The sequence below is a fragment of the Saimiri boliviensis genome, chromosome 8 (assembly GCF_048565385.1).
Source record: "Saimiri boliviensis isolate mSaiBol1 chromosome 8, mSaiBol1.pri, whole genome shotgun sequence".
Lineage (NCBI taxonomy): Eukaryota > Metazoa > Chordata > Mammalia > Primates > Cebidae > Saimiri > Saimiri boliviensis.
The window spans coordinates 104,118,874-104,145,629 of NC_133456.1; the positions used below are offsets into that span (position 1 = coordinate 104,118,874).

At 38.9% G+C, this 26,756-nt stretch overlaps 1 protein-coding gene across 3 annotated transcripts in view; it reads right to left on the minus strand.

Annotated features, from left to right (window-relative positions):
• The window catches only part of STAM (signal transducing adaptor molecule), a 74,904-nt gene extending 53,462 nt beyond the window's left edge, over nucleotides 1–21,442 (minus strand). For 2 of the 3 annotated variants that reach the window (XM_074404973.1, XM_074404972.1), the window contains exon 1: nucleotides 5,659–5,744. Coding sequence is in view for 1 of the 3 variants with exons in the window: in XM_003930642.4 (XP_003930691.1) it covers nucleotides 5,659–5,743; nucleotides 21,173–21,212 (125 nt within the window). In the remaining 2 variants the exon portion in view is untranslated. Of the gene's footprint in view, nucleotides 1–5,658; nucleotides 5,745–21,172 lie in introns of those variants that run through there. The other variant, XM_003930642.4, reaches the window with a different exon arrangement.
• Nucleotides 21,443–26,756: the final 5,314 nt, after the last annotated feature.

The window sequence follows — 26,756 nt, forward strand, 5'->3', positions numbered from 1 at the left end:
CTTCTAAGATTGACAGGACACATTAAAAAATTAAGTAATAAATGCAAAAAAGTATATAAAATATGCTTACTACATGTAACTGGGGGAAAATGTGTCCCCATTTGTGTAAAAGAATAATGGAAAGATACAAAATAAACAGAAGTGGTAACCTATGGAAAATGAGAGCAGAGAAACAGGGATAGGAATTAGACCTGTCAATGTTCATCGTTTTAAACTGTTTTAACTTTTGAGCCATGTGAACATACACTTATTTTTAAAAGCATACTTTATATAAGCATGTATCATTTCTTTAAATAGACAAACATAAATACATATACATATGTATATGTGTAAAGAACAGAAAATGAGTTTGTCTGTTTATTTTTCTTTTTAAGAGAAGGAATTCAACATTTTTCACACCACTGAGAGCCACGTTTCTGGGTCACAATTCTGACTAAATGAAACTTCACAGTAATAGCTCCTTTCTCCCCCTTTAAAACCTAAGAGTATTTTTCAAACTACCATAATTCTAAGGCAGATTACTTTAAATAATTCTACCATATGTTACTAGTTACAAATCATTTTGATTTAAAAAATACAAAATTACTGAAAGTGAAGTGCTCCTCCTGAAGTTCTTCCACCATCTCTGAATCTGTCCTCTTAAAAAGATCACTGCACTTTATAAAATTTGATTCAGGCTAACACCAAATGGCAATAATAATTTTTTGTCTAAATCTAGATTGTGGCCCAAATCACAAATCACTTCTGAACTGCATTCCAATCTACAACATCCCTCTACTTCAAAATATCTGAATTTGTCTCTGGGAAACTCATGTCCCCTTCACCCTGTCACCCCACATACATGTTTTAGTCTTCTCTAAAGCACATCAGGTATTTGGAATACCTCAGTGGCAGCCTGTAATACTGTTCGACATTCTTTTTTTTTTTTTTTTTTGAGACGGAGTTTCGCGCTTGTTACCCAGGCTGGAGTGCAATGGCGCGATCTCGGCTCACCGCAACCTCCGCCTCCTGGGCTCAGGCAATTCTCCTGCCTCAGCCTCCTAAGTAGCTGGGATTACAGGCACACGCCACCATGCCCAGCTAATTTTTTGCAACTTTAGTAGAGACGGGGTTTCACCATGTTGACCAGGATGGTCTCGATCTCTCAACCTCGTGATCCACCTGCCTCAGCCTCCCAAAGTGCTGGGATTACAGGCTTGAGCCACCGCGCCCGGCCACTGTTCGACATTCTTATGCTATCGTCAGCAACCCATATCCAATCACAGCTTTCCACTGAACATAAACCAGATTTCTACAAGTTGTCCACATATACTGATTATAAAATGATTTAAAATATGACAGACAAATTACAAATGGTTAAGAGGAGCTAGAGGGAAGGGGAATGAGTTGTTTTGCGGGCAAAGGGCTTCAGTATGGGATGATAGATAAGTTCTGGAAACACTGGGCATGTCTGCCCAACAATGTTGAGTGTACTTAATGCCACCAAACTGAACACTTTAACACAGTTCATTTTATTTTATATACATTTTACCACAAAAATAAAAACAAATGACATATTAGGAATGCCACCGTAAGTATTCCACAGTTTAGTTCTCACCTGAAAGAAACCTAACAATTTGCTATTACTAAGTTGATCTGTGAATATATAACCCAATTCTGTAAATTGCTTATGCATTAAGTATGTAGGCACAGTGCCTAGGACACACAATAATTTTAGAAGTGCACAAAAATCTTTTAGTTTCTTTTAAAATAAGAAGAAAAAAATAAACTTTTGCTTCAGAGAAAATGTCTTAATATATAATTCTAATATATTTTTCCTTAAAACAATGTAGTTATAAGATATTTTTAATTTTTTTAACAGAAGGAGGGGCCCAAGAAGGGAAAAGTGCCTAGGGCCCATGATAGTCCTATATGACCCATATGTTTACCATTTCCTAATATAAGATTATCAAGGGAAAACCAGAAAGTAAAAACACAACTGGACATGTGTGTAGAACAGTATTCTTGAAAGAAACTGCATATATGAGCAATTACTGAAGACCTGACATTTTTTAAAAACCTCAATAATATTAGAATGGTATCTCAATTATTATTTAACCCTTTTCAAACAACTCTTTATTAACAAGAGGTATAACAAGCTATATCCCACTTATTCATACAATAAATGCTTGAAGATTAACTTAATGGAGATTTAAAAGAACCAGAGAGCGATAACTATTAAGGGAGTCAAAACTAAGTGAATAAGTGGGAAGACAAACAAAGAAAAAGGAGAGAGGAAGAAGAAAAGGAAAAAACACTGACTAAAGGAACAAACAGAGCCACCTCATTATCGAATTTACTGAAGTTGAAAATACTTCCTAAGTAAATTCATAGACTTAGTATAATGTCAATTAAAATCCCCAATTGCCAATCCAAATATTAAGGAATATACTGAAAGTATATAGTTTAAAAATAAAATTTAAAAACTAAAAAAATATTAAAAATGAGCATGTATCTCAACCTATTGATACTGGATAAAAACAAAAAGCAGCCAAATGAAAAAATATTTTTTATAGCTTCAAAAGAATCTAGAGAAATAAATAAATAAGAAAAAAAATTAAAATTGGCCGGGCGCGGTGGCTCAAGCTTGTAATCCCAGCACTTTGGGAGGCCGAGGCGGGTGGATCACGAGGTCGAGAGATCGAGACCATCCTGGTCAACATGGTGAAACCCCGTCTCTACTAAAAATACAAAAAATTAGCTGGGCATGGTGGCACGTGCCTGTAATCCCAGCTACTCAGGAGGCTGAGGCAGGAGAATTGCCTGAACCCGGGAGGCGGAGGTTGCGGTGAGCCGAGATCGCGCCATTGCACTCCAGCCTGGGTAACAAGAGCGAAACTCCATCTCAAAAAAAAAAAAAGAAAAAAAAAAAAAAAAAGAAAAAAAATTAAAATTAAAAAAAGAAAAATATTTTTAAAGCTATAAATTAGTAAATTTCAACTACGAAAGGAAATAAAATAGGGAAAAGAACAATAAACATTTCTGGTATAATAATATTAACATAAAAAAACAAACTGATCTCTACAGCTTTGTTATACATGATACAGAATTTCAGATGCATTACAAATTGATTTTTTAACTGGAAAAACATAGAATATTTCTAGTTGTAAAAGGGGGATTGCCTTTTGACAAACAACCTTAAGCAACTGGCCCAATTATTATAGAAAGTATCTACAAAATGAAAAATGCCAAAATAAAGATAAAAAGGAAACCAACAGTGTGAAGAGAAAGAGGATGGGCTTTGCAGCTGTAATGCTAAATAAAACTTTTATCTCCAAAATACACATGAAGTGGTCTAGCTTGGTACCCAGTCTTCAACAGAAATTGTCACAAAATATGACTTCAATCAGAAAAGGGCCAAATTGAACTCATTCAGCCATGTGCCAGGTACTGTTATAAACACTTGATAAAACTATTCTCATAGTCACAACAACTGCCCTATGAAGATGATATTATTACTATTCTTAGGCGGAAAACTGGAAAAGTTAAGGCCCAGAAAGATAAGATACTTACCCAGTATGACACAGCTAAATGGCTAGAGCCAAGATTTGAACCCAGGCAATCTCCCTCCAGAGTACATGATCTCCACCACTAAGCTATTCGCTTCTTTCCCATACACAACAAAAGCAAATCTACTAGATTTACTGTATCTAAGAAACTTAAGTTCATTACATATAAGTTACTAAAATGCAGGAAAAAACACAAATAAGAATAGTTTTGATAGAGTGCTTTAAGGATGCAGCAGATCATTTCATTGCCAGTAAAGGGGATAAGGAAAGGCTTTATGGAAGAAGTGATATCTATATTGGTCTTAAAGGATATAAGACACAGAGATGGGAAATCAAAGAGGAAAACATTCCATCCTCAAGAAACAGAAGGATCAAAAGCATCAAACTAAGGTAGAAAAGCACTGGAACTCAAATAGTTGAGTTGAAATGAATGTTATACAGGAGGGAAAAAAATGAAAATGAATGATTCAGAAGACTAAGGAGTTTAAACTGAACTCTGTAGAGAAGATAAGAGAGTAACATGAACACAGCTGTTATATGGCAACTGGATGTAAGAATTAGAAAAGAGATGGAAACGAAAAGAAATGCCAGTGGATTAATTTCCTAGCCTAGGCAAGGTAAGGAGTGTCCAAAGTAGGGCAAATAAAAACGGAGAAAAGGGAACATGATATGTAACACACAGTAGTTGAAAAATTTCAATTAAATTAATGAACCAGGTAACAATATGCTAAAATGTAAACACAACAAAGGGGATGGATGGGACCACATTTGGGAGGAATCTTGGGGAACCTCACGGGAGAGGACATTATGGGCCAAAAAAAGCTAGAGTGGGCAGCAGACAGCCCCTGAGGAAAACTGCCTCTGCACCATTTTGGTCATGCTCAAAAACTTGATTAAGCAGACTTTAAAACATCAATATTTTGAGAGAGATTATAAAGGTAGATGGACAGAATTAAATAATAAATGGGGAGGTGACAAGTTTTAAGTGCAATGAAAGAATCATCTTGTCATTAACAGAAATGGAAAAACTGAGGGAAAGTAGGTTTAAAGCAAAAAGAGACAGGAGTTCTGGTTTCGCACGGCAAGATGAAGGCTTATACAGAACAACATCCAGAACTAATGCACTGTCCACAAGACAAATGCTTGAGAAAGAAGAGCTGAAAATACAAATGCCATCCACATAAAGACAGCTGGAAGTTGTGTGACTAAAAGAAAAAAATCCTAGAAAAAAATGAATCAGGCAAAGTTCTAAGAACACCTTTATTTAGGGGTGAAGGAAGAAGAGGCAAAGAAGACACTGGCAAAGGCTCAATATTACCACTGTAAAAGTCAAGTATAATGCAGCAGTGCTTCCTAATCTTTTTCACATGAAAGTGCACAAATAAAACAATACCATTTGTGTGACACAAAGCAGTAAATGAAACTGCTAATGCTAAATGCTGTTAGCCTGGGAACTGAAGCAATCACTCATATCCACACCAAATAATCCAATTAATGTACTGTTTGGAAAGCTCTGTAATATATGCCAAAAAGTTTAAGAGTTTATTCCTTTAATCTTTCAATAGAAAGGAAAAAATTCTTTCAATTCCACCTAAGTGATTAGGTGGAATGCTGCAAATCTGACAAAGGAGGAAAGAACTGAGAAACAACCATGAATCTTGGTAACTAAGAAATCACTAATGACTCTAAAATCAGTGGAAAAAACTAGATTCCAGAAGAAAATATGAAGGAGGGTGATTACAGTATCAGCTTTTTACCAGTCATGTTTGTTACCCTAACTGGTTAAAAGGTATATAACCTAAATGAGATGATTCTTCAAATTTTTCTAATAAAAATATTCTCTTTATAAACTAAATTTAATGGCAATATATTTTACCTCCTGATCCTTCTTTTTTAAGAGATGGGGTCTCACTATGTTGCCCAGACTGGAGTACACTGGCTATTCATGTGTGTAATCATCACATGCTGCAGCCTCCAACTCCTAGGCTCGAGCAATCCTCCCACCTCATCGTACCAAGGAGCTGGGACTACAGGTGCAAGCCACTGCACCTGGCCCTTCATGTTTTTCAGAAAGGAAGAATAAAAATCCCTTGAAACGCTGAATACTTACCCAGTGCGAGACTGACCAACTTTATCACAGATATCCAAAATGAGGCCCCAGTCCTCAGCAGTATTCATCTCGCTGGTTGCTTTCTCTGCAGATTGTAAAGGGGGTTGCAGAAACATTATTTTTAAAATCTTTAAAAGATATATAATCACCTTTAAATCACAAAACTATAGTATCATCAAGTCTTAACAACAAATCAGAACAGTTGCCAGCACTCTATTTATTTTCAGGTCTATCTTTAAAAAGAGAGACGTACCCTCATTATCTCTTGCAATTATTTTCCCTATTCACAATTCAGTTGCTTCTTAGTATAAAATATAAGGCATTGATTTTTCTTTTATAAAAAAGTTATATATAGGTCTACCGCCATCTGCAAAAAGAAAGACTAAAATAAGAAATATTATTTTCATTATCAGAAGATTATTTACTTGCTAGTAAATCTTTATAAAAATGCTTCAGGTAATTAAGTTAATCATTTAGCTAGTTTTGTTCATGTGTTTTTTTGATAATATGGAGAGGGGACTGAAGGAAAGAAAACCAAGTTTAGACTGAATGTATCTCCTTAAATAAAAACGTATTCATTTAAGTGTTCAGAGAAAATAACTGCCTGTTATTTATCTTGTACTCTAACAAATTATTCTTCAAAAGTGAAGAATAAAGACTTCCTCAAACAAAAATTGAGGGAATCTACTGCAATACACCTGCCTTGCAAGAAATGTTAAAATAAAATCTTCACAAAGAAGAAAAATGATGTAAGTCAGAAACTTGGATCTACATAAAGAAAAAAACAGCATTAAAGGCCAGGCACAGTGGCTCACGTCTTTAATCCCAGCATTTTGGGAGGATGAGGTAGGAGGATCACTTGAAGATGGGAGCTGGAGACCACTATGGGCAAAAGAGCAAGATGTCATCTTAAAAAAAATAATAATTAGCTGGGCCTGGCAGCATTTACCTGTATTCCCAGCTACTGAGGAGGCTAAAGTGGGGGGATCACTCACTCGAGCCCAAGAGATTGAGGCTGAAGTGACCTATGATCGTGCCACTGCAGTCCAGCTTAGGTGACAGAGCAAGAGAAAGAGAAGGGAAGAAAAGAGAAGAGAAGGAGAAAGGGAAGGGGAAGGGAATAGAGATAGAATTCCTGAAGGCAAAAATAACTTTTATTTTTCTTCTTAACCTAACAGAAAATAGTTTATTCAAAATAACAGCAACAACATATTCATTATCTATGATTTTATATATATTCTGATATTCTTATGTATGCTTCCATGTAAGTAGAATGAATGACAGCAACGATGCAAGGGATGGGAGGGATTAAAGACATTCGAATTTACTAGAACATATTTGCACTAGCCATGAAGTGTTACAATGTTACCTCAAAGCAGACTTGGGATTCATTGTGAATGTATATTGAAAACTCTTGGGCAATTACTAAAAGTGCTTTAAAAAGTATAACAGATACACTAAGAAAGGAGATAAAATGGATTTATGTAAACTGCTTAATAAAAATCACAAAAGCCAAAAAAAGAGTAAAACAGAAAATGGGAACAAAGAACAAGGGCAATGAATAGAAAATAGCAACAAATATGGTAGATATTAACACAAGCATTGAATAATCACTTGACATGTCCATGGACTACACACTATGGTCAGACTGAATCAAAAAACAACACCCAGCTATACACTGTCTATAAGAAACCCAGGCCGGGCGCGGTGGCTCAAGCCTGTAATCCCAGCACTTTGGGAGGCCGAGGCGGGTGGATCACAAGGTCGAGAGATCGAGACCATCCTGGTCAACATGGTGAAACCCCGTCTCTACTAAAAATACAAAAAAGTAGCTGGGCATGGTGGCACATGCCTGTAATCCAAGCTACTCAGGAGGCTGAGGCAGGAGAATTGCCTGAGCCCAGGAGGCGGAGGTTGCGGTGAGCCGAGATCGTGCCATTGCACTCCAGCCTGGGTAACAAGAGCGAAACTCCGTCTCAAAAAAAAAAAAAAAAAAAAAAAGAAACCCACTGTAGACATGAAAACACCTAGAGATTAAAAGTAAAACGATGAGGCCAGGTACAGTGGCTTATGTCTGTAATCCCAGCACTTTGGGAGGCTGTTGTGGCCAGATCAATTGAGCCCAGGAGTTTGAGACCAGCCTGGGCAATATGACAAAACCCTGTCTCTACAAAAAAAAAAAAATACATTAGCTGAGAACACTCAGGAGGCTGAGATGGGAGGATCCCTTGAACCCGGGAGATGGAGGTTGCAGTGAGCCAAGACTGCATCACTGCACTCCAGCCTGGGTGACAGAGACCCTGTCTGAAAAAAACAAACAAAAAGGTAAAAAAATGGAGAAAGATATATCATGCTAAAATTTGTAAAATGAAAAAGCCATATTATTTTCAGACAGATTAGATTTCAGAGCAATTAAAGTTATCATAGATAAAGAAGAGCATTACATTGTAAGGGGTCAATTCTCTAGAAAAACATAACAATCTTTAATGAGCATGTGCCTAACAAAAGAATGCCAAAATACAAAAGGCAAAAATTTATAAAACTGCAAGGAGAAACAGAAAAGCCATTATTATACATGGACACTTCAACACGCCACCATCAGAAATGGACAGGTCAGGTAAGCAGAAAATCAGTAAGGACATAGTTGAACTCAACACTACCATCAACCAACTGTGTATAACTGACAATTGACATCTATAGACTACTTCATCCAAAAACAACAGAATACACATTCTTCTCAAGGACACATGCAGCGTTCACCAAGACAGACCACCTTCTGGGCCATAAAACAAACCAAGACAAATCTTAAAAAATAGAAATCACTCCGGGCTCGGTGGCTCAAGCCTGTAATCCCAGTACTTTGGGAGGCCGAGGCGGGTGGATCACAAGGTCAAGAGATCGAGACCATCCTGGTCAACACAGTGAAACCCCGTCTCTAATAAAAATACAAAAAATTAGCTGGGCATGGTGGCACGTGCCTGTAATCCCAGCTACTCAGGAGGCTGAGGCAGGAGAATTGCCTGAACCCAGGAGGCGGAGGTTGCGGTGAGCCGAGATCGCGCCATTGCACTCCAGCCTGGGTAACAAGAGCGAAACTCCGTCTCAAAAAAAAAATAAAAATATAAGAAATCACAAAATGATTACAATAGAATAAACTAGTAATCTTTAACAGAAAGATAGCTGGAAAATCCCAAAATATACTGAGATTAACACACTCTCTTCCAAGTGTACTCACTTTCCTTTCTTTCCTGCTGTAAAGCTTTTTTAATAAACTTCCACATCTGCTCTGAAACTTGCCTCAATCTCTTTCTGCCTTATGCCGCTCAACTGAATTCTTTCTTCTGAGGAGGCAAGAATTGAGGTTGCTGCAGACCCATACAGACTTGCTGCCAGTAACTGGGATACCTTCCACCAGTAACAAAAATATCAGCAAACTGAATCTAACAATGTAAAAAAAGAATTATATATGCCATGACCAAGTAAGATTCATCCCAGGTATGCAAGGCTGATTCAACGTTTGAACCATTACCCTCCAAGAAATTAGAAGACTCTTTTCTGGGGGACTCCATGTCAGCCTAAGAGGAGAGACCTAAAGACAGTAATATTGGGGTGGAGAAGGGAGGAGGCAGAATTCCAGAGTCACTGACCCATCAGACCAACCCACAGTGAAGTTAAGTCAATGAGACCTAGACACATGATCAGAACTGCCAATGTGCTTGTGATTTCTCCAGCATTAATCATGGGCAAACAAGCAAGCTATTTGAAAACTATCTTCTAATGTGAAAATTAAAAAAAAAAGAAAGAAAGAAAGAAAGAAAAGAAAAAAGCAACTTAAAAAGAACATATGTAGGAGGAAAAAATACTTTTTAAAAATCATTATATTCCCAAATAACCCCTATACAGAAGCAGAGGGTAACCAGTCTTGCTGGAGCACTGCAATTCAAAAGGCAGATGCTGAAAGATAAGATCACCAAGATCCCCCATAGCAGTCTCCATTTTTTTAACCAGAGATGGGTGGAGGGAAGGGTAGAAATGACTCATACCAAGATCTTATCTGTAATGGTTAGTCTTGACCACGTGATAATGAAATTCTTGCTCCCATACTCTCCTCCATGCCCTGCTGCCTAGATCAAGAGAGTACACTTATTTCCTCATTTTGACCTACTCCTAAGAACCGAAGTAGGTCAAGTGAGTTTAAAAGCAGAAAATAGAAAGCAGCCAACTGACCAAAAAGGTGTATTAATACCTGCTCGATATCACAGCATCACCTGATAGTGAGTCACTACCACTGGAGAACTAAAATAAGCATCTAGTAAAAACAAAATGGGTATTGGTTAGGTACAGTACCCAGCTACTCTACCATCTTCTAACCTAGAAGACAGCAAAAGCAGGTTATTCACACAAATTAATTCCTTGCATAAGAATAAATACAAAGATCCAAACGGTTCATGATCTCAATAAAGCGATTTATTTGCAGGCAATTATAAAATTTGAACACATATTCAGCAAAATCGAATAAGCTTCCAGTCCATCCCATACCAGAAGTAGCTTACAATCTAAAAAAGGAAATGACACCAGCAGATAAACTTAAAGATAAGCTAGAACAAGTTTCAAATAATGCAGAGCAATTTGAAAGAAAGGTAAAGAGCCTGGAAAGAAAATACAGAATAATCAGATAGGGCTTCCTGATATATTTAGAAAATAAGAAGAGAACAGAATAATGAATTCATTTGTTTCTAATTAAGTGAATGAGGTAAAAAGTAAAGTCATGAAAAAAAGAAAAGAAGTATAATGAAGAATCTAGGCTGGCTGAAATACAAACTACTTTGTGAAAGTTTGGAATAATAAGAGAACAGCATGAAGACCTAAAATACTAGCTCAGGTGTTTGTACTGATTCAAGAAACATCATAATGCCAAGAGTTTTAAACAGGAAATAAAACAATAAGAACTGGACTTTTTTGAAAAACATTAATATATCACCAATATGTAAAAGTGGCTTGGAAAAGAGGAGAACTAGCTCAAATTTACCTATCATTGTCCAAGCTTTTATAATATATTGTAAGTCCCGGCCGGGCGCGGTGGCTCAAGCCTGTAATCCCAGCACTTTGGGAGGCCGAGGTGGGTGGTTCACGAGGTCGAGAGATCGAGACCATCCTGGTCAACACGGTGAAACCCCATCTCTACTAAAAATACACAAAATTAGCTGGGCATGGTGGCACGTGCCTGTAATCCCAGCTACTCAGGAGGCTGAGGCAGGAGAATTGCCTGAACCCAGGAGGCGGAGGTTGCGGTGAGCCGAGATCGCGCCATTGTACTCCAGCCTGGGTAACAAGAGCGAAACTCCATCTCAAAAAAAAAATATATATATATATATATATATATATATATATATTGTAAGTCCCTTAAAAATAATAACAAGTTTTACTTTGGGGAATTATTTCATTAACCATGCTCTTAGTCTTAAGTGCTCAAAAAATGCTAAGACTACTCCTGTACCTGCGACATGAATCCACAAAAAGCCACAGTAACACACTGACCTTAAATAATACTTGGTTTAATGGTTTTCAAACTTAACTTTCAAATGCAGAAACCCTTTACAATGCAGTAACTACCCAGAGGGCTAGTGTACTTCCGATGCTAACTACCCAGTCAGCACTGACTTCACAGGTTAAAGGCACAGCTCTCCACAAGAATCCCTTCACTTCAAACCTCAGGCACAAGTGCTAGGGTCCCCAGGAACTTCTGACCAACTGGATACAAACTGAGAGTTCCCACTATCCTTCACAATTAATTCACTATAGCAACTCACATAACTCAGAAAGCACTGTACTTACAATTAGAGTTTTATCATAAAGGACATAAATCAGGACCAGCCAACAGAGATACACAGTTGTCTCTTGGTACACATGGGGGATTGGTTCCAGGACCTTCCGCAAATACCAAAATGCATGGACCAAATATCAAATTTGTATGGGTGCTCAAGTCCCTAATATAAAATGGCACTGTATTTGCATATAGCCTGTGTACATCCTCCAACATACTTTAAATTCTCTAGATTACTTATGATATCTAATTCAATGTGAATGTTATGTAAGTAATTGTACTGTACAGGGACTAATGACAAGAAAAATGTCTGTATGTATTCAGTATAGACATATGGTATTTTTTCCTCTAAAAGGTTTGATCCACTGTTGTTTGAATCCATGAATGCAGGCCCCTAGATACAAACAACCACCTGTACAAAGCTAGATCTGGGAGGGTCCCAAACAAAGCTTCCGTGCTAGGAAGCTTCATCACCCTCCGAGCACATCAATGTGCATCACCACATCGTGTATCACCTACCAGAATGCTCAACTGAGCTTCAGTGTTCAGAGTTTTTATTGGGGTTTCATTAAATAGCTATGATTTATGAAATAACAGACCATATAGTGGAACCCAATTTCTAGGTCCCTATCCTTCCCAGGAGGTCCTATGACTCAAAGCCCAAATCCTTTAATCACGTGTTTAGTCTTTCTGGAGTGGCCAGCCCTCACACTGAGTCATCTTATTAGCATAAGCTATTATCCTAATATTATCCCAGGGGCCTATCATAAACAACAAAGATGCTCCTATTACTCAGAAAATTCCAACGATTTAGAGGCTCTCTCCTAGGAAACAAAGACTAGTCAAGTTATTTATCATTCAACACTCTATAAGAGAACTTTATCTTCAAAGAAACCCAATATATACAGTAAACCCAAGTGGAAGTGCTCTAATTGAGGAGTTCCAGAGCCCACTCCCTAGGTTCTCAACCACTACAAAGCCCAAGAATATTGAGTAAGTCATTCTGAACAATATCACTTAGCTTAACATTTACTTCCTCTTAGAAAAGGAAAGCATGTTATTACTGTGGTCTGTAGTGCATTTTAATAATTAATTCATCATTCTTACTGACTGGTAGCCCAGCAGGCTTTTTTTTAAGTGCATTTTTTAAAAGAAAACATTTAAATTCTAAAACATGCCACCTTATTTTAAAACGTAATAGCTAAGCATATTAAAACTTACTTATTAAAAAGTTAATAGTTTGTGTGATCAAATATAAATCACCTACTAATTGAGTACTATCTTACAGTTCTTGTATTAATGATATACTCAGGAACAGATACAGTTATCAGCAGATATTACGAACTACCTTCATTACTTTCCTACACATAAATAGGACCAGCATCTGACTCAAATTTGTATGGATGGATCAGAAATACAACCCACTTCAGAAATCTAAAATTGTTCACTTCATTTATTGCGGCTGCCTCAGAATCATCAAAATCAGTAGCACAATTCTTCTCATTTATAAAAGAACAAGTTTTTTTTTTTTCTTAATCAGAAGAATATAAACTACCTACAACATGGTTCTGTGAATAGCAAATGAAGTTAAAACTATTTATTTTCTAAGACAAAAACAGAGTTTGTGGGAAAGGGAAAAGCGACAAAAATAACAGACTTGCTTCTAAAGAATTCAAAGCTTCATAATGATCTCATTTTATCCTGACATTATCCTTACACTAATACTCAAAATGAGGAGATTGAGAAATCTGCCCAGCAGTACCCAGAAAAAAACACACTCAAAGCCTCATTTGAATTTCAATAGTCTTTTCAATAGATTGGAGAACTTTTTTCTGATAAGCAGCTACTTTTGATTTTTCTCAAAATCTCCAAGTGTCAAAGAAAGAGCTGGGGAGGTTAGAAACACTGACAGGATGACTTCCTGTCACATTCAGGCTGTGGAGAAAGGACTGCCATTCAGACAGCCTGGAGATGGAAGAGTTCATTAAAAATAGCCAAAGGAAAAGTAAGTCTGAAAGAAATTATCCTCTTTGCAAATCGATTCCTCAAAAATGTTTCATCTAATGTCCCTGATCCTCCTGGAAACTGTATCTGCAAAGAAAAGCAATCTGAAGCTCTGCTAACCAGATAAAGAAGTAGGTATCAAAAGAACAGCATGAAAGCATCTCAGAGAGGAAGGCAAAACAGAAATGATAACCTAAAAGCATGAGAAAGAACAGCCTGGAGTAGAGGTACAATAGGAACAGAAGAACCAAAGAATACAAGTTCTTAATCCAGTGGGTATCAGACCATTAACACACCTGCATTCTGAATTTTCACATTTCTCTGTTGTGACATTAACTGACTGCACACCTTAGAATCTGGTAGTCATCGTATCTATTTCTAACTTGATTATAAAAAGAGTTAAAATGTATCCATTGCTCACTATATGCCAGGTGCCATGCTAAGTGCTTTACATGCATCATCTCCTTAAAACAAACCTACTGAGGATTAATGAACAAAAAAGGTATGTCAAGCCAGAGGATTCACATCTGAAAAGCACAGTGTTACAAAACCAGTAAGGAGTGAAACACGTCTTTAAGAAAAAAGTGGAAGGTGAGGCGGAAGAGTTACAAAGAAGCCTTACATATCCTGCTGAAAAGTTCAAAGTACTGTAAAAGCTGTAGATTCTCTAGAAATATTTTAAACAGACGAGCCACATGCACATTTACATTTTATAAATATCACCATCAGCCACCTGGAAAACAACTAGGGAAAGACTGGAGGCAGGGAAGAACAGCTGGAGGCTACTGTACTCATCTGAGAGAATGGGGATCAAACCTGGAATCCTTGAGGGCATATTCAGTACCAGATACCCTTGAGGGCATCTGGCACAGGGTAGACAAGATATTTTTGTTGTTTAGAATGCAGAAACTTACAACTCCCAAATTCTAGACTTGTATGAGGTACCAACCATCAAAACAGAGGAAAAGCATAACTGAGAAGAAAAGTTTCAAACGGTTTTAACATGCTTAACTTGAGATAACTGAAGCCTATTCAACTCTGGTAAAGAGTCAGAATGTCATGTGTTTTCACAAGTAATCCTCATAGCATCATAACATATAACAGATGTTTTTATCCCTATTTACCAACGTAAAAAGTGAACTCGAAGGGGTCCTATACCTATACAACTATATATTCTGTCCATTTACTTATAGTAAATGCTGCAGGTGCAATTTAAACCCAAAAACAAACCACACTTCAGGAGAATGTGACATTTAACATTTAAGATTCATCTGGGGCCGGGCGCGTTGGCTCAAGCCTGTAATCCCAGCACTTTGGGAGGCCGAGGCAGGTGGATCACGAGGTCAAGAGTTCGAGACCATCCTGTTCAACATGGTGAAACCCCGTTTCTACTAAAAATACAAAAAATTGGCTGGGCATGGTGGCGTGTGCCTGTAATCCCGGCTACTCAGGAGACTGAGGCAGGAGAATTGCCTGAACCCGGGAGGCGGAGGTTGCGGTGAGCCGAGATCGTGCCATTGCACTCCAGCCTGGGTAACAAGAGTGAAACTCCGCCTCAAAAAAAAAAAAAAAAAAAGATTCATCTGGGTATGATACATGAGGCTGACTGGACTAAGCAAAGCAGACTAAAAACATGTCCAAGTATGTAGGATCTGGACTGGCCAAAAGTAGTCTGACTGGGAACACAAATATTCTATTATAGAACAAAGACATATGATGATTTAGCAGAGGCAGGGAAATGATTCAAAGATGCCTTTTGGGTTTCAAGTCAAGATAACTACAACACTAAAACACCAGCAAATTGGCTGGGCCTGGGTGCCTCACATCTGTAATCCCAGCACTTTGGGAGGCCGAGGCAGGCAGATGACTTGAGACTGGGAGTTTAAGATCAGCCTGGCCAACATGGAAAAAACCCATCTATATTAATCTAAAAAAGATTTAAAAACAAACAAATATATTACCAAATAATAAATGAAGAGCCAGACTCAGAAATATAACTTCAGTTTTCTGACAGATGAATTTGTTTTGGAGGGAAAAAAGAACACCAAAGAGAAATACAAGACTGATGTTCTAGAAAAATATCAGTAATTCATTATCTGATAAATAATTATTAAGTGCTTTCTATGTACCAGACAATATCCCTAAAGTATTAGGGAAAAAAATGAAAAGTTCTCATCTTGACGGAGTCTACATTCCACACAAAAGATAATCAATTAATGTCAGGTAACCGAGTACCATAAAGAAAAAAAAAATGGAAGAAACAGAGTCGGGGAAGTAAACATAATTTTTTTTTAATTATATATATATATATATATATATATATATATATATATATATTGTTTTTGTTTTTGTTTTTGTTTTTTTGAGACGGAGTTTCGCTCTTGTTACCCAGGCTGGAGTGCAATGGCGCGATCTCGGCTCACCGCAACCTCCGCCTCCTGGGTTCAAGCAATTCTCCTGCCTCAGCCTCCCGAGTAGCTGGGATTACAGGCACGTGCCACCATGCCCAGCTAATGTTTTGTATTTTTAGTAGAGACGGGGTTTCACCGTGTTCACCAGGATGGTCTTGATCTCTCGACCTCGTGATCCACCCACCTCGGCCTCCCAAAGTGCTGGGAGCCACCGCGCCTGGCCAGTTTTTTATATTTTTAAAGACAGGGTCTCACTCTCTTACCCAGGCTACAGTGCAGTCATAGCTCACCATAGCCTTGAGCTCCCATGTTCAAGCAATCCTCTGGATTCAGCATCCCGAGTAGCTGGGACTGCAGACACGTACCACCACGCCACTAACTTTATTACTGTTTGTAGACATAGGGTCTCACTACGTTGCCCAGATTGGTCTCCAATTCCTGGCCTCAAGGAATCCTCCTTCCACAGCCTCCCAAAGTGTAGGGATTATGGGTGTGAGCCACTGCATCCAGCCCAATATGGAGATTTTTTTATAGAAGGTTAATAGGGAAAGCCTCTCTTAGAAAATGACATTTGAACAGAGTCCTAAATGGGTGTGATGAATATCCAAACCTACAAACACCTGTAGGAGGAGTATCCCAGGCAAAGAAAAGAGCACAAGATAGCTACAGAGGCAGGAATGATATTGCAGAGTTCAGACTCAAGAAGCCTGGAATTCAAGAGAGTAACTTTGGAGATCATAATCACGTCAGACACACATATTGCAGGTCCCAATAAAAAAACTTGCATTTCCCTTTAAGTAGGATAAGAAGCTACCAGAGAGCTCTGAGCAGGTAAGTGAGATTAACATTTTTAATAGATCACTGGCCTTTGAAAATGAGAACTGATTGTAGAGGTAAGAGTGGTAACAAAGAAGTCTACCAGGAGGCTCTTGCCACAGACTGAGAGAGAGAAGGATGACTGAAGTAAGGTAACAACGGTGAGCCACAGAGAGGTGATGAGATTCTGGATATATTTTTAAAGTACAGCCAAAATACCTTGCTGATAGAATCAATGTGAAGTGTGAAGAAAGAAGAAGAATCAATGATACTCCTAGACACTGGAGCTCAGTGACAGGAAATATTAATCATGTTGTATACTTAGAAGGGCAAGGATGAAGGAATGAGCAGGTCTGGAGAAAGAACAAAGAACTGAGTTTTTGAATGTTAGACTCTAAGCAGAATCCAAATGGAGACGCTCAGTAAGTAGATGGATATCTAGGTCAAGAGCTCAGGCAAGAGGCTGAGAGTAAGAACATAAATCCAGGAGTCACCAGAATACGGAGGCTATCTAAAGCTAAGAAATTAGATTAGGTTCTATTTAAAATCTTAATAAAAAGTATAGAAATTTTTCTAAGTGATTTACAAATATTAACCCTCTTAAAAACTCTCTGCGGTAAGAACTATTATTACCCTTATATTCCATATTAAAGATAAGGAAACACAGAGTATCTAAGCAACTAGCCCAAAATCACACTGCTGGTAAGCAGCAAACCTGGGATTGAATCAAGCAGTGAGGCCCCAGAGTCTGAATTCTTAACACTAGGCTAAATTGCTTCCTAATACTCTAAGGAAAAAAAAAGTGGAAGGAGAAGAGGCTCCGGAACTGAGTCCCAGGGCACTCAACATTTAGAAGTTGCAAAAAGGAGATGAAAAAAAGAACTAAAAAGGAGCTAAGCAGAAAACGAGAAAAAGTTTGGTGTCCTGAGATCTCGTGAATAAATACTGTATATAAAAGAGGAATGACTAAGAGATCAACAAAGAATGGACTAGAAAGTGATCACTGGATTTGGCAAGGTAGAAATCACTAGAGACTTTCAAATAAAAACTTGATGGAATAAGTTATCTATACATTTGTACTAAATTCAACTCTTGAGTGAGATTCATTTATTCCATAAATGTTTACTGAATGTTCTTCAGCATCCCAAACACTGGTCTACAGACTAGGGATACAGGAGTGAACAAATCAAACAAAAATCCCTGTCCTCATAGAGCTCACATTCCAGTAACATCCTTCAGTGTTTCTTCAAGGGAAACACTATCATGAGCATTTTGTCTCTGCATAAAAAATGTTATATTATATAAATCAGTGAATTTCTGATTCAGCTTCAGATTAAGACTGAAGATAATTTTGAAGACGTGCAAATGTATACAAGTGTGAAGTGATAAATAATTGTATCAAATGAGTTATTTAATGTCATGACATTCTCATTGGTGGACTTGGTGAAAAAAATTAAGTGTATTCTACACACTGTATTCTATATGTTATACTATTAAAAAATAATATAGAAGTTTACTGGACTCTGTGCAAGGACTATCACTGGGAGTCTCTGAGGGGTCTTCTTAGATAAACCTTTCATAATATTTCAATACATGGATTGTGAGAAGAGAACTACTGGTCCAATACCAAAACCTGAGTAACTTAAAAAGTAAGCTCTTCGGCTGGGCACAGTGGCTCACACCTGTAATCCCCGAACTTTGGGAGGCTGAGGCAAACAGATCACCTGAGGTCAGGAGTTCGAGACCAGCCTAGCCAACATAGTAGGCCCATCTCTATAAAAAATAAAAAAATTAGCTGGGTATAGTGGCAGGCACCTATAATCCCAGCCACTAGGGAGGCTGAGGCAGAAGAATCACTTGAAACCAGGAGGCGGAGGTTGCAGTGGGCCAAGATTGTGCCACTGCATTCCAGCCTGGGAGACGTGGGAAACTCTGTCTCATTAAAAAAAAAAAAAAAAAAAAAAAAGTAAGCTTTTCTGGAGCAAAACAATCCTGCTACATTGAAGAAGTGTACTCTCAGAGGGCAGACTCAATTGACACAATCTCAACTCAACATTTACTAAACACCTCCTAGGCAGCATCCACTCACTGAGGAGGAAAATATAGTATATAACTATCTTTAATGCTAATAATTTGGTAAAAACAAAAATGTTAAAATAAGTTAGAGGATTTTGTAAAAGGGTGGAAAGTAGTGTGGACTAGTGTAATGGTTCTCAACTGGGAGGTATTTTGTCCCCCTCAAGACATTTAGGAATGTCCTGAGACTTTTAAGACCATGAGTGGGTGCTGGCTGCCAGTGGCATCTAGTGGACAAATGCCAGGCATAAGGCTGAAAACCTTACATTGAACAGAACAAACCCCTATGACAAAGATATTTATTTGGTCCAAACTGTCAATAACATTGCTACTGAGAAACCCTTTGCTACCGTAATCAGGAAATGATTCAGGTATAACAAGTTGAATTCTAAATTGGCCTTAACACTTAAGGATATGTTGAAAGATAAAAGAAAGCGTAAGCAAAAGGCAAGAAGGTGCCTGTGTTTGAACTGGGTGTACAGGTACTAGAAACGGGTTTGACATTAAGAAATTTACCTGAATCCAATGCAAATAAGTGTTCACAAAGTCAGAGAATATAAAGGCAATTGGGTAGTAGCTAACTAAATTATACAGGACCATGAAAACTAGACAAAGGTGCTGTAAATAGAAAGAGCAGGTTGTGTTTTTATTTATTTATTTATTTTTTTGGAGACAGAGTGTTGCTTTGTTGCCCAGGCTGCAGTGCAGCGGCACGATCTCAGCTCGCTGCAATCTCCGCTCCCCACGTTCAAGCGATTGACCTTCCTCAGCCTCCTGAGTAGCTGGGATTACAGGAACGTGCCACCACGCCTGGCTAATTTTTGTATTTTTAGGGGGTTTCACCATATTGTCCAGGCTGATTTCCAACTCCTGACCTCGTGAACCTTCCGCCTCATCCTCCCAAAGAGCTGGGATTACAGGCATGAGTCACGACACCTGGCCGAAGAAGCAAGCATTAAGAAGTTGCTTTAAGTATTTGCCCTAGAAATTCATGTAGTAAGAAGTAAAACTGTTTGAGAGCAGCAACTAGGTTGTTCATCACTCTCTTACATCACTCAGCGCTGTGTCCTGTAGTGTGTGCTAACTGCTTATTAAATTAATTAAATGAATTTTTCAATTCATTATTATCAGTGATCTCTAAGGTTCTGTCCACTGCTAAGATTCAAGACATTCATTTAAGCTGAAACAAAAGAGGCAGCATCTAGTAAGTGCCTACCACGGAAAGGGACTGTAGTAGGCCCTCTGCACATATATCATTTAACCGCAGAACGGAATGATGTATTTTCCCCTCTTTAAAGACAAGAACTCAAAGAATTTAACTTGCCTATGATTTCACTGTGAGCTGAGAAGTGGCAGAGGTAAGGACTGAACCTTTTCTAGTCTTATATAAGCTCGAAGGAAGAGTTAAAAAAGCAACATTCAACATTCACCTTTCATAACTAAAATACACAAAGACGTATGAAGTAACTTCATAAGGTTCGTCTTTATCCACAGTAATCATTAAATTCTGCCACAAAGGATTTGGAGATGGGATTTGGCTTGCTTTTATTTCACACTAGTGTGCCAAGGTAGTTCCTAGGTGTGTTCAAATTAAACCAAGATTCTCTCCCTGGAAACTCAAATTTCCATAATTATCTTCAAGTCAGAAAAAAAAAAAAAAAAAAAAAAGCAAACCTACTGAATTGACATGATCAGTATCTAATACCAGTGATTCAGAAAACAACAAAAATGTAGCATTGCAAACGCCTTTCCAGATTCAATAACTTCTTCCACACTTCTTTATACTTCTTCAAGTGTATAAATCTAGCCTGAGAGCGATATCCCAAAAGCTCAGGTGCTCAATCTGCTTTCAGCTGTTGCCAAGTATTTCATCTTCATCGCTCCCAACATTTTCGACAGCCTACCCTTAACCAGAGCTCCCTCCTTCAGTTACCGTTACCAAAGAGATGTTTAAATCCTCTAAGAAACCTTACCTAAAACATTCTGCAAGTTCCAGACGTTTACCATTTGTCAAGGCAAGCACTTTTGGTACAGGGTTTATAATCCTAATCTAGCCGACATACGCTAAAGCCCTTCGCTGTTCTTCCAGAAGTACAGTCCCTGCACCAGATGCTACACCAGCTGCTCCTCCAGGCCCTTTACACCAACCCCTTCAGTAGTTTTTTGGAAACCTACAATCCTAACTCAAGGCCCATTCACAGGATGAGTCCCATTTCTTCAAAGAGGATGCGCCAAGCCCTCAACCTCCTCCCAGCTCTGAAGGAGGGAAGGGGAAGAGCGAGCGCTTCCTCGGCCCTGGCCCGAGGGTCCCGAATGCAGGCATGGGCTGGCGGTGAGCGTGCAGTCCGGTGGGGAACGGGCAGGGAGCGGCGAAAACACTTACCAACATCCTGATCGAAGGGATTGGTGGCAAAGAGAGGCATCTCCGCTGCGTGCCGAGGTGTCCGTGGGGACTCCCCCTCGACAGCACCGGAGTCAGGGCTCGACCGAGGAAGGAAGACTCCTCAGGCGAAAAGAGCAACAGAGACTGACTCTACAGGGTCCGCTACAGCTACTCCTCTCACCCACCCGCAGCAACCGCGGCGGGAGCGGCGGCGGCGGCGGCGGCGACAGCGAAGGAGCCGAGGAAGCCTCCGCGCGGAGCTTGTCGGGAATCTGGGCTACCACGGCGCTGCCTGTTCCAAAGCTGCCCGGAGCCTGCCTCGTCGATAAAGGATAAACAAGGAGTCCCCCTCTGCCTGAATTATCTTTTGATTAGTCGCACAGAAGAGTGGAATTAGCTCTTGTGTTTTTTGCTGTTCCCTTGGCTAGTAGTCTCCGGAAGACGGGGTCCTTCAGGCGTGCTGAAGCCTACTAACGACCCCAGGAGTGACTGGGGAGACCCAGCAGACTAGCAAGCAGGTTGAGTTTTGGTCGAGCCGTGCCTCTTTTTTCCTCTCGCTCTCTGGGTTGTCATAACCTTGTGGTACCTCTGGAAGGAAAATGGAAATTCCTTTGGCTCATCTTCTAGGTAAACAGTTTAATTCGCTGTGTGAGGTGACAAGAAACTTGCTCGGATGAAGTCATTGGAGCTGAACGAACTGGCCTGTATCCCCAGAGATGGGAGTGTCAGGGCGCGCGGTTCCCTCTGGGAGGCTGAGGTAACGCGGGTTCCTTCCCGGGAGTCCCTGAACGCCCGGCTTCGGAATCTGCAAACAGCTCAGCTAGTAGGGCGTTGGCACCTACTGACTAACCGTGCAGTCACTAAGCAGCTGTGATGATTAGTGGCATGTCTTTCACAGCCCGAGATAACCTCCCTAGACTGAGCAAAAATAAAATAAAATAGGAAACTGATCAACAGAGTTGATCAGTGAGTGACTCCTAGCAACCCAGAATTCTGATTTAATTATTTTACTTGTAAGTTTAACCAATAAAAATTATTCTCTGTTCATGAAGTTTTTAGGAGCATCTACTAGAGATTTTGCGTCCCACTTGGAACAAACGTAGTAAGCTCATCTTGCACGTAAATTGAAATTATGGAAATTATCCCCGACTTACGGCACCTCCAAATGTAGCATGGAAACAAATATTGACATGTCGACACAGGATTAATAAATAGTATACAAAGAGTGAAGTCCCGCTTCTAAAGGTGAAGTATGCAAATTAAAGTAGCAGTTAAATAATGTGTTTTGTCATTGAGGTAAAAATTACAAAGAATCAGGGATCTGGGGAATTGGACACTCACATACTGTTAGATGAAGTGTAAATTAATACTGTATAATCTTCCTAAGGGAAATATTTGGAAGCATGTAACAGATTTTTAAAACCTTAGGACCCAGCAATTCCATTTCGGTAAATTAATCCTAAGGACATTCTTTTAAAACATGAACAAATGTATATATGGCAACATTGTCTATAGGATCAAAACGTTGGCAACCACTAAAATGTCCAACATTAAGTGGTTGGACAAATTGCTTCACCTCTTGGTGTCTCAGTTTCCTCATCTGTTAAGAAACAGGAATAATAGGGTTGCGAATATCAAACGAATTAGTACAAGCAAAACGCTTGTTACACTGCCTAGCATAGAGTTATCACTAAGTAAGTGTAACTGATCATTATAATTAATATTGGTCAATTAAATCATAGTACACAAGATGTGAAAACTATACAGCTATTTAAGTTGCATAATATAGATTCATATTTACACAGACACCTGAATACGTAAGTTTTCAGACGGAAGTTACAAACCTTGTAAAATTACAAATGCCCACAATTTTAAAAGTCTGAAAGGAAATACATCAGAATATTATGACATGATTATCTCTGAGTGGCAAGATTTTGGACAATGTTTTTGTTCTTTGTGCATTTTATATATTCAAAATATTTTAATGATAAGCATGTATTTTTCTCAAAAGCAGAAAAAAATGTTACCACAATGTAAAAAATGATATGTTGGTACCACCAGTTTCTTAATATTTTGAGGGGCCAATACCAAAAGCGTGTTTGTGTTTCATTATGAGAAGTATAGAATTATTCCAAAATATCACCACTGATAGGGAAGTCAGAGCATTCCCTCTCAAAAATGTGCTTTGATTGGTGGGCTGGGAAAATTAGGTGACAAGTTGTTTACCTTAAGTTCCTAAGCAGTGTCTTGGGCCATTACTGTAAGTGCCAGAGCTAGATATTAGTGGCTCAGACTGGCTGTATCAGAGCCAGATATTGATGAAAATGCATTTGGATGTGCTCTGTACTCCATACGTACTCTGTTGCCAGAAATAAGCTAGGGCACAAACTGTTCAAGCCTTGATTATCAATATGTGTGCAATAGGAATAATACATACTAGTATTGAAAGCATTCTCCATTTATTCTGACCTAGAATGACCTTAGCTGTTTGGGGCAGTGGGGGGGAGCGGGGAATCTCAATGATTAATGTGCTGTATAAATAATAAACTTTTTTTTTTTTTTTGAGACTGAGTTTCGCTCTCCTTACACAGGCTGGAGTGCAATGGCACGATCTCGGCTCACCGCAACCTCCGCCTCCTGGGTTCAGGCAATTCTCCTGCCTCAGCCTCCTGAGTAACTGGGATTACAGGCACGCGCCACCATGCTCAGCTAATTTTTTGTATTTTTAGTAGAGACGGGGTTTCACCATGTTGACCAGGATGGTCTCGATCTCTTGACCTCGTGATCCACCCGTCTCGGCCTCCCAAAGTGCTGGGATTACAGGCTTGAGCCACCGCGCCCGGCTTAATAAACATTTTTAAAATATAAAATTTTAAATATTATATTTAACATAAAAGCCAAACATAAAAAGTGATTTGCTTTGTGTTTTGTGGTTAACTTCCCTTATAATTCATAGAGTTTCACTTTTAGTATTACTATAGTTTTTAAAATGTTTGGAAGACTAGATATCAATGTCACATTAAAATGTTTCTGTAATAGTGTATGTTTAATAAATTCTGTGGTTACTTTTTGAATGTTATATCTCTTTATTCTTAGTTTGATTTTGAAAATTCTTCTACCTTAAAAACAAAAATACTGGCTGGGCACCGTGGCTCACACCTGTAATCCTAGCACTTTGGGAGGCCAAGGTCAGGAGTTCAAGACCCTCCTGACCAACATGGCAAAACCCCTTCTCTACTAAAAATACAAAACTCAGCAGGGCATGGTGACAGCCCCTGTAATCCCAGCTACTAGTGAGGCTGAGGCAGGAGAATCACTTGAACTTGGAGGGCAGAATTTGCAGTGAGCAGAAATGGGACCACTTCATTCCAGTCTGGGCAACAAAGTGAGACTCCCATCTCAAAAAAAAAAAATAATAATACATGCAAATAGAGTTACAAATAGGAAAAAGTCTATAATTTTAAGGTCAGGAAAAGGAATATCCTATGAAGGCTTTTTTTTTTTTGAGATGGAGTTTCGCTCTTGTTACCCAGGCTGGAGTGCAATGGCGCGATCTCGGCTCACTGCATTCTCCTGCCTCGGCCTCCTGAGTAGCTGGGATTACAGGCACGCGCCACCATGCCCAGCTAATTTTTTGTATTTTTAGTAGAGACGGGGTTTCACCATGTTGACCAGGATGGTCTCAATCTCTTGACCTCGTGATCCACCTGCCTTGACCTCCCAAAGTGCTGGGATTACAGGCTTGAGCCACTGCACCCGGCCCTGCGAAGGCTTTTAACAGTTTATTAATTCCAGCCTAAGTAGGAATGATTACTATTTCTCAGTCTTTCCACTTCCACTGCCTTGTCACTGCTTTAGTTCAAACCCTTCTCATCTCTTAGGCAAGTTATTATATTCACCTCCTGCTGTGTTTTCTACTTTCCTACAGCTGTGGACTGAATTGTAGCCTCAAAAATACAGATGTTGAAGCCCTTACCCGAAATGTGATGGAATTTGGAGGCAGCATCTTTGGGAGTTAATTAGAGTTAGACGAGGTCATGAGTTAGTACCCTTATAAGAAGGACACTGGATTGCTTGCTGTCTCTGCCTCTCTCTGCCATGTGAGGATACGGTGAAACGGCAGCTATCTGCAGTCCAGTAAGAGAGCCATCATCAGAACCCACCCATGCTAGTACCCCGATCTGACTTCCAACATTTAGAATGGTGAGAAAATTAATTTCTGTTATATAAGTCACTGACTCTGTGGTATTTTGTTATGGCAGCCCAAGCTGGCTCATACAGCTGTTATCTCTAAACCGTTCTCTGCACTACTGCCAGAATGATTTTTCTAACACACAAAACTGATTATATATCATTCCCTTAAAATTCTTACATGGTTTCTTCAGTTACACGGTCATTCAGTAAATATTTATTAACCCCCATGTGTGTCAGGTAACATTTTAGATGCTGGAATTATAGGGATAAAAACTCTATGTGATTTAGCCTTTTTGGAGTACAGCTTATGGGGAATATATAATCACTAAGTAAAAAATTAAATTAATTGCCTGATTACAAGTGTGCAAGAGTAGCCTTACCTTCAGGATTCAACCCCCATTCTATAGCATTACCCCCTTACTGAACTGGCCTCTCAGTAACTCATATCTTCACAGTTTTTTTTTCTCATACCCTCTACTTTAGTCTTTCTGAATTATTGGCACTTACCCTCATGCTTTTTATATCTTCAAACAAGCAACTATTTCTGCTTTTCCTGCTCTTATTCTATTTAGGTCCTAGATCTCCTCTAAACTTCCACTTAGATTTCGCTTCTTAAAAGCCTTTCCTGACTCAGTACCTGAACAGTAATAGGGACATAATAAATATTTGTTAATTCATTGGTTAACTGACCACCTCTGTTATAGCACTTAATGGTAAGATATGTGTTACAGCTGTCTATTACTTCATAAAAACCCTCTCAAATGTAGCATCTTAGGGCAACAACAATCATTTATTTTGCTTACAAACAAATTTGATTAGAACTTAGCAGGGACCACACAGCGTTGGCAGGGGTAGCTCAGAGGCTGGAATGACTATAGCCAGAACTAAAATCATTTGAAAGTTTGCTCAGTTATATGTCTGGCAGTTGGTCCTAAGCAGTTGGCTGAGTCATTGGGATTATCAACCAGAACAACGACATGGGGGAGCTCCTGTATATCTGCTTGGTTCCTCTCAGCGTGTTGGATGGGCATTGCAAGAGTCAGGAAACTGCCAGTTTCTTAAGACCTGGGCTAGGAAGTGAGCACGGCATCCTTTCAGTCATATCCTATTGGACAGGCAGTCCCAGCATCTACACTCAAGGGAAGAGGAAACAAAATTTATCTCTTGGTGTAAAGAATGTCAAAGAATTTTGGGGTCATACTATAGCTACCACAATATTGTAACTTTGTAATTGTTTATATAAGCATTAGTCTAGGAATCCTTTTTCTGTCTTTCTGGGCTCTTCACGGTAAATATTCCATACATGTTTGTTAAATGCAGTAAATAAATAAAATTTATTATGACTAAAATGGCAAATTTCCATTACTGGCCATGAGAGAGTAACAGGATC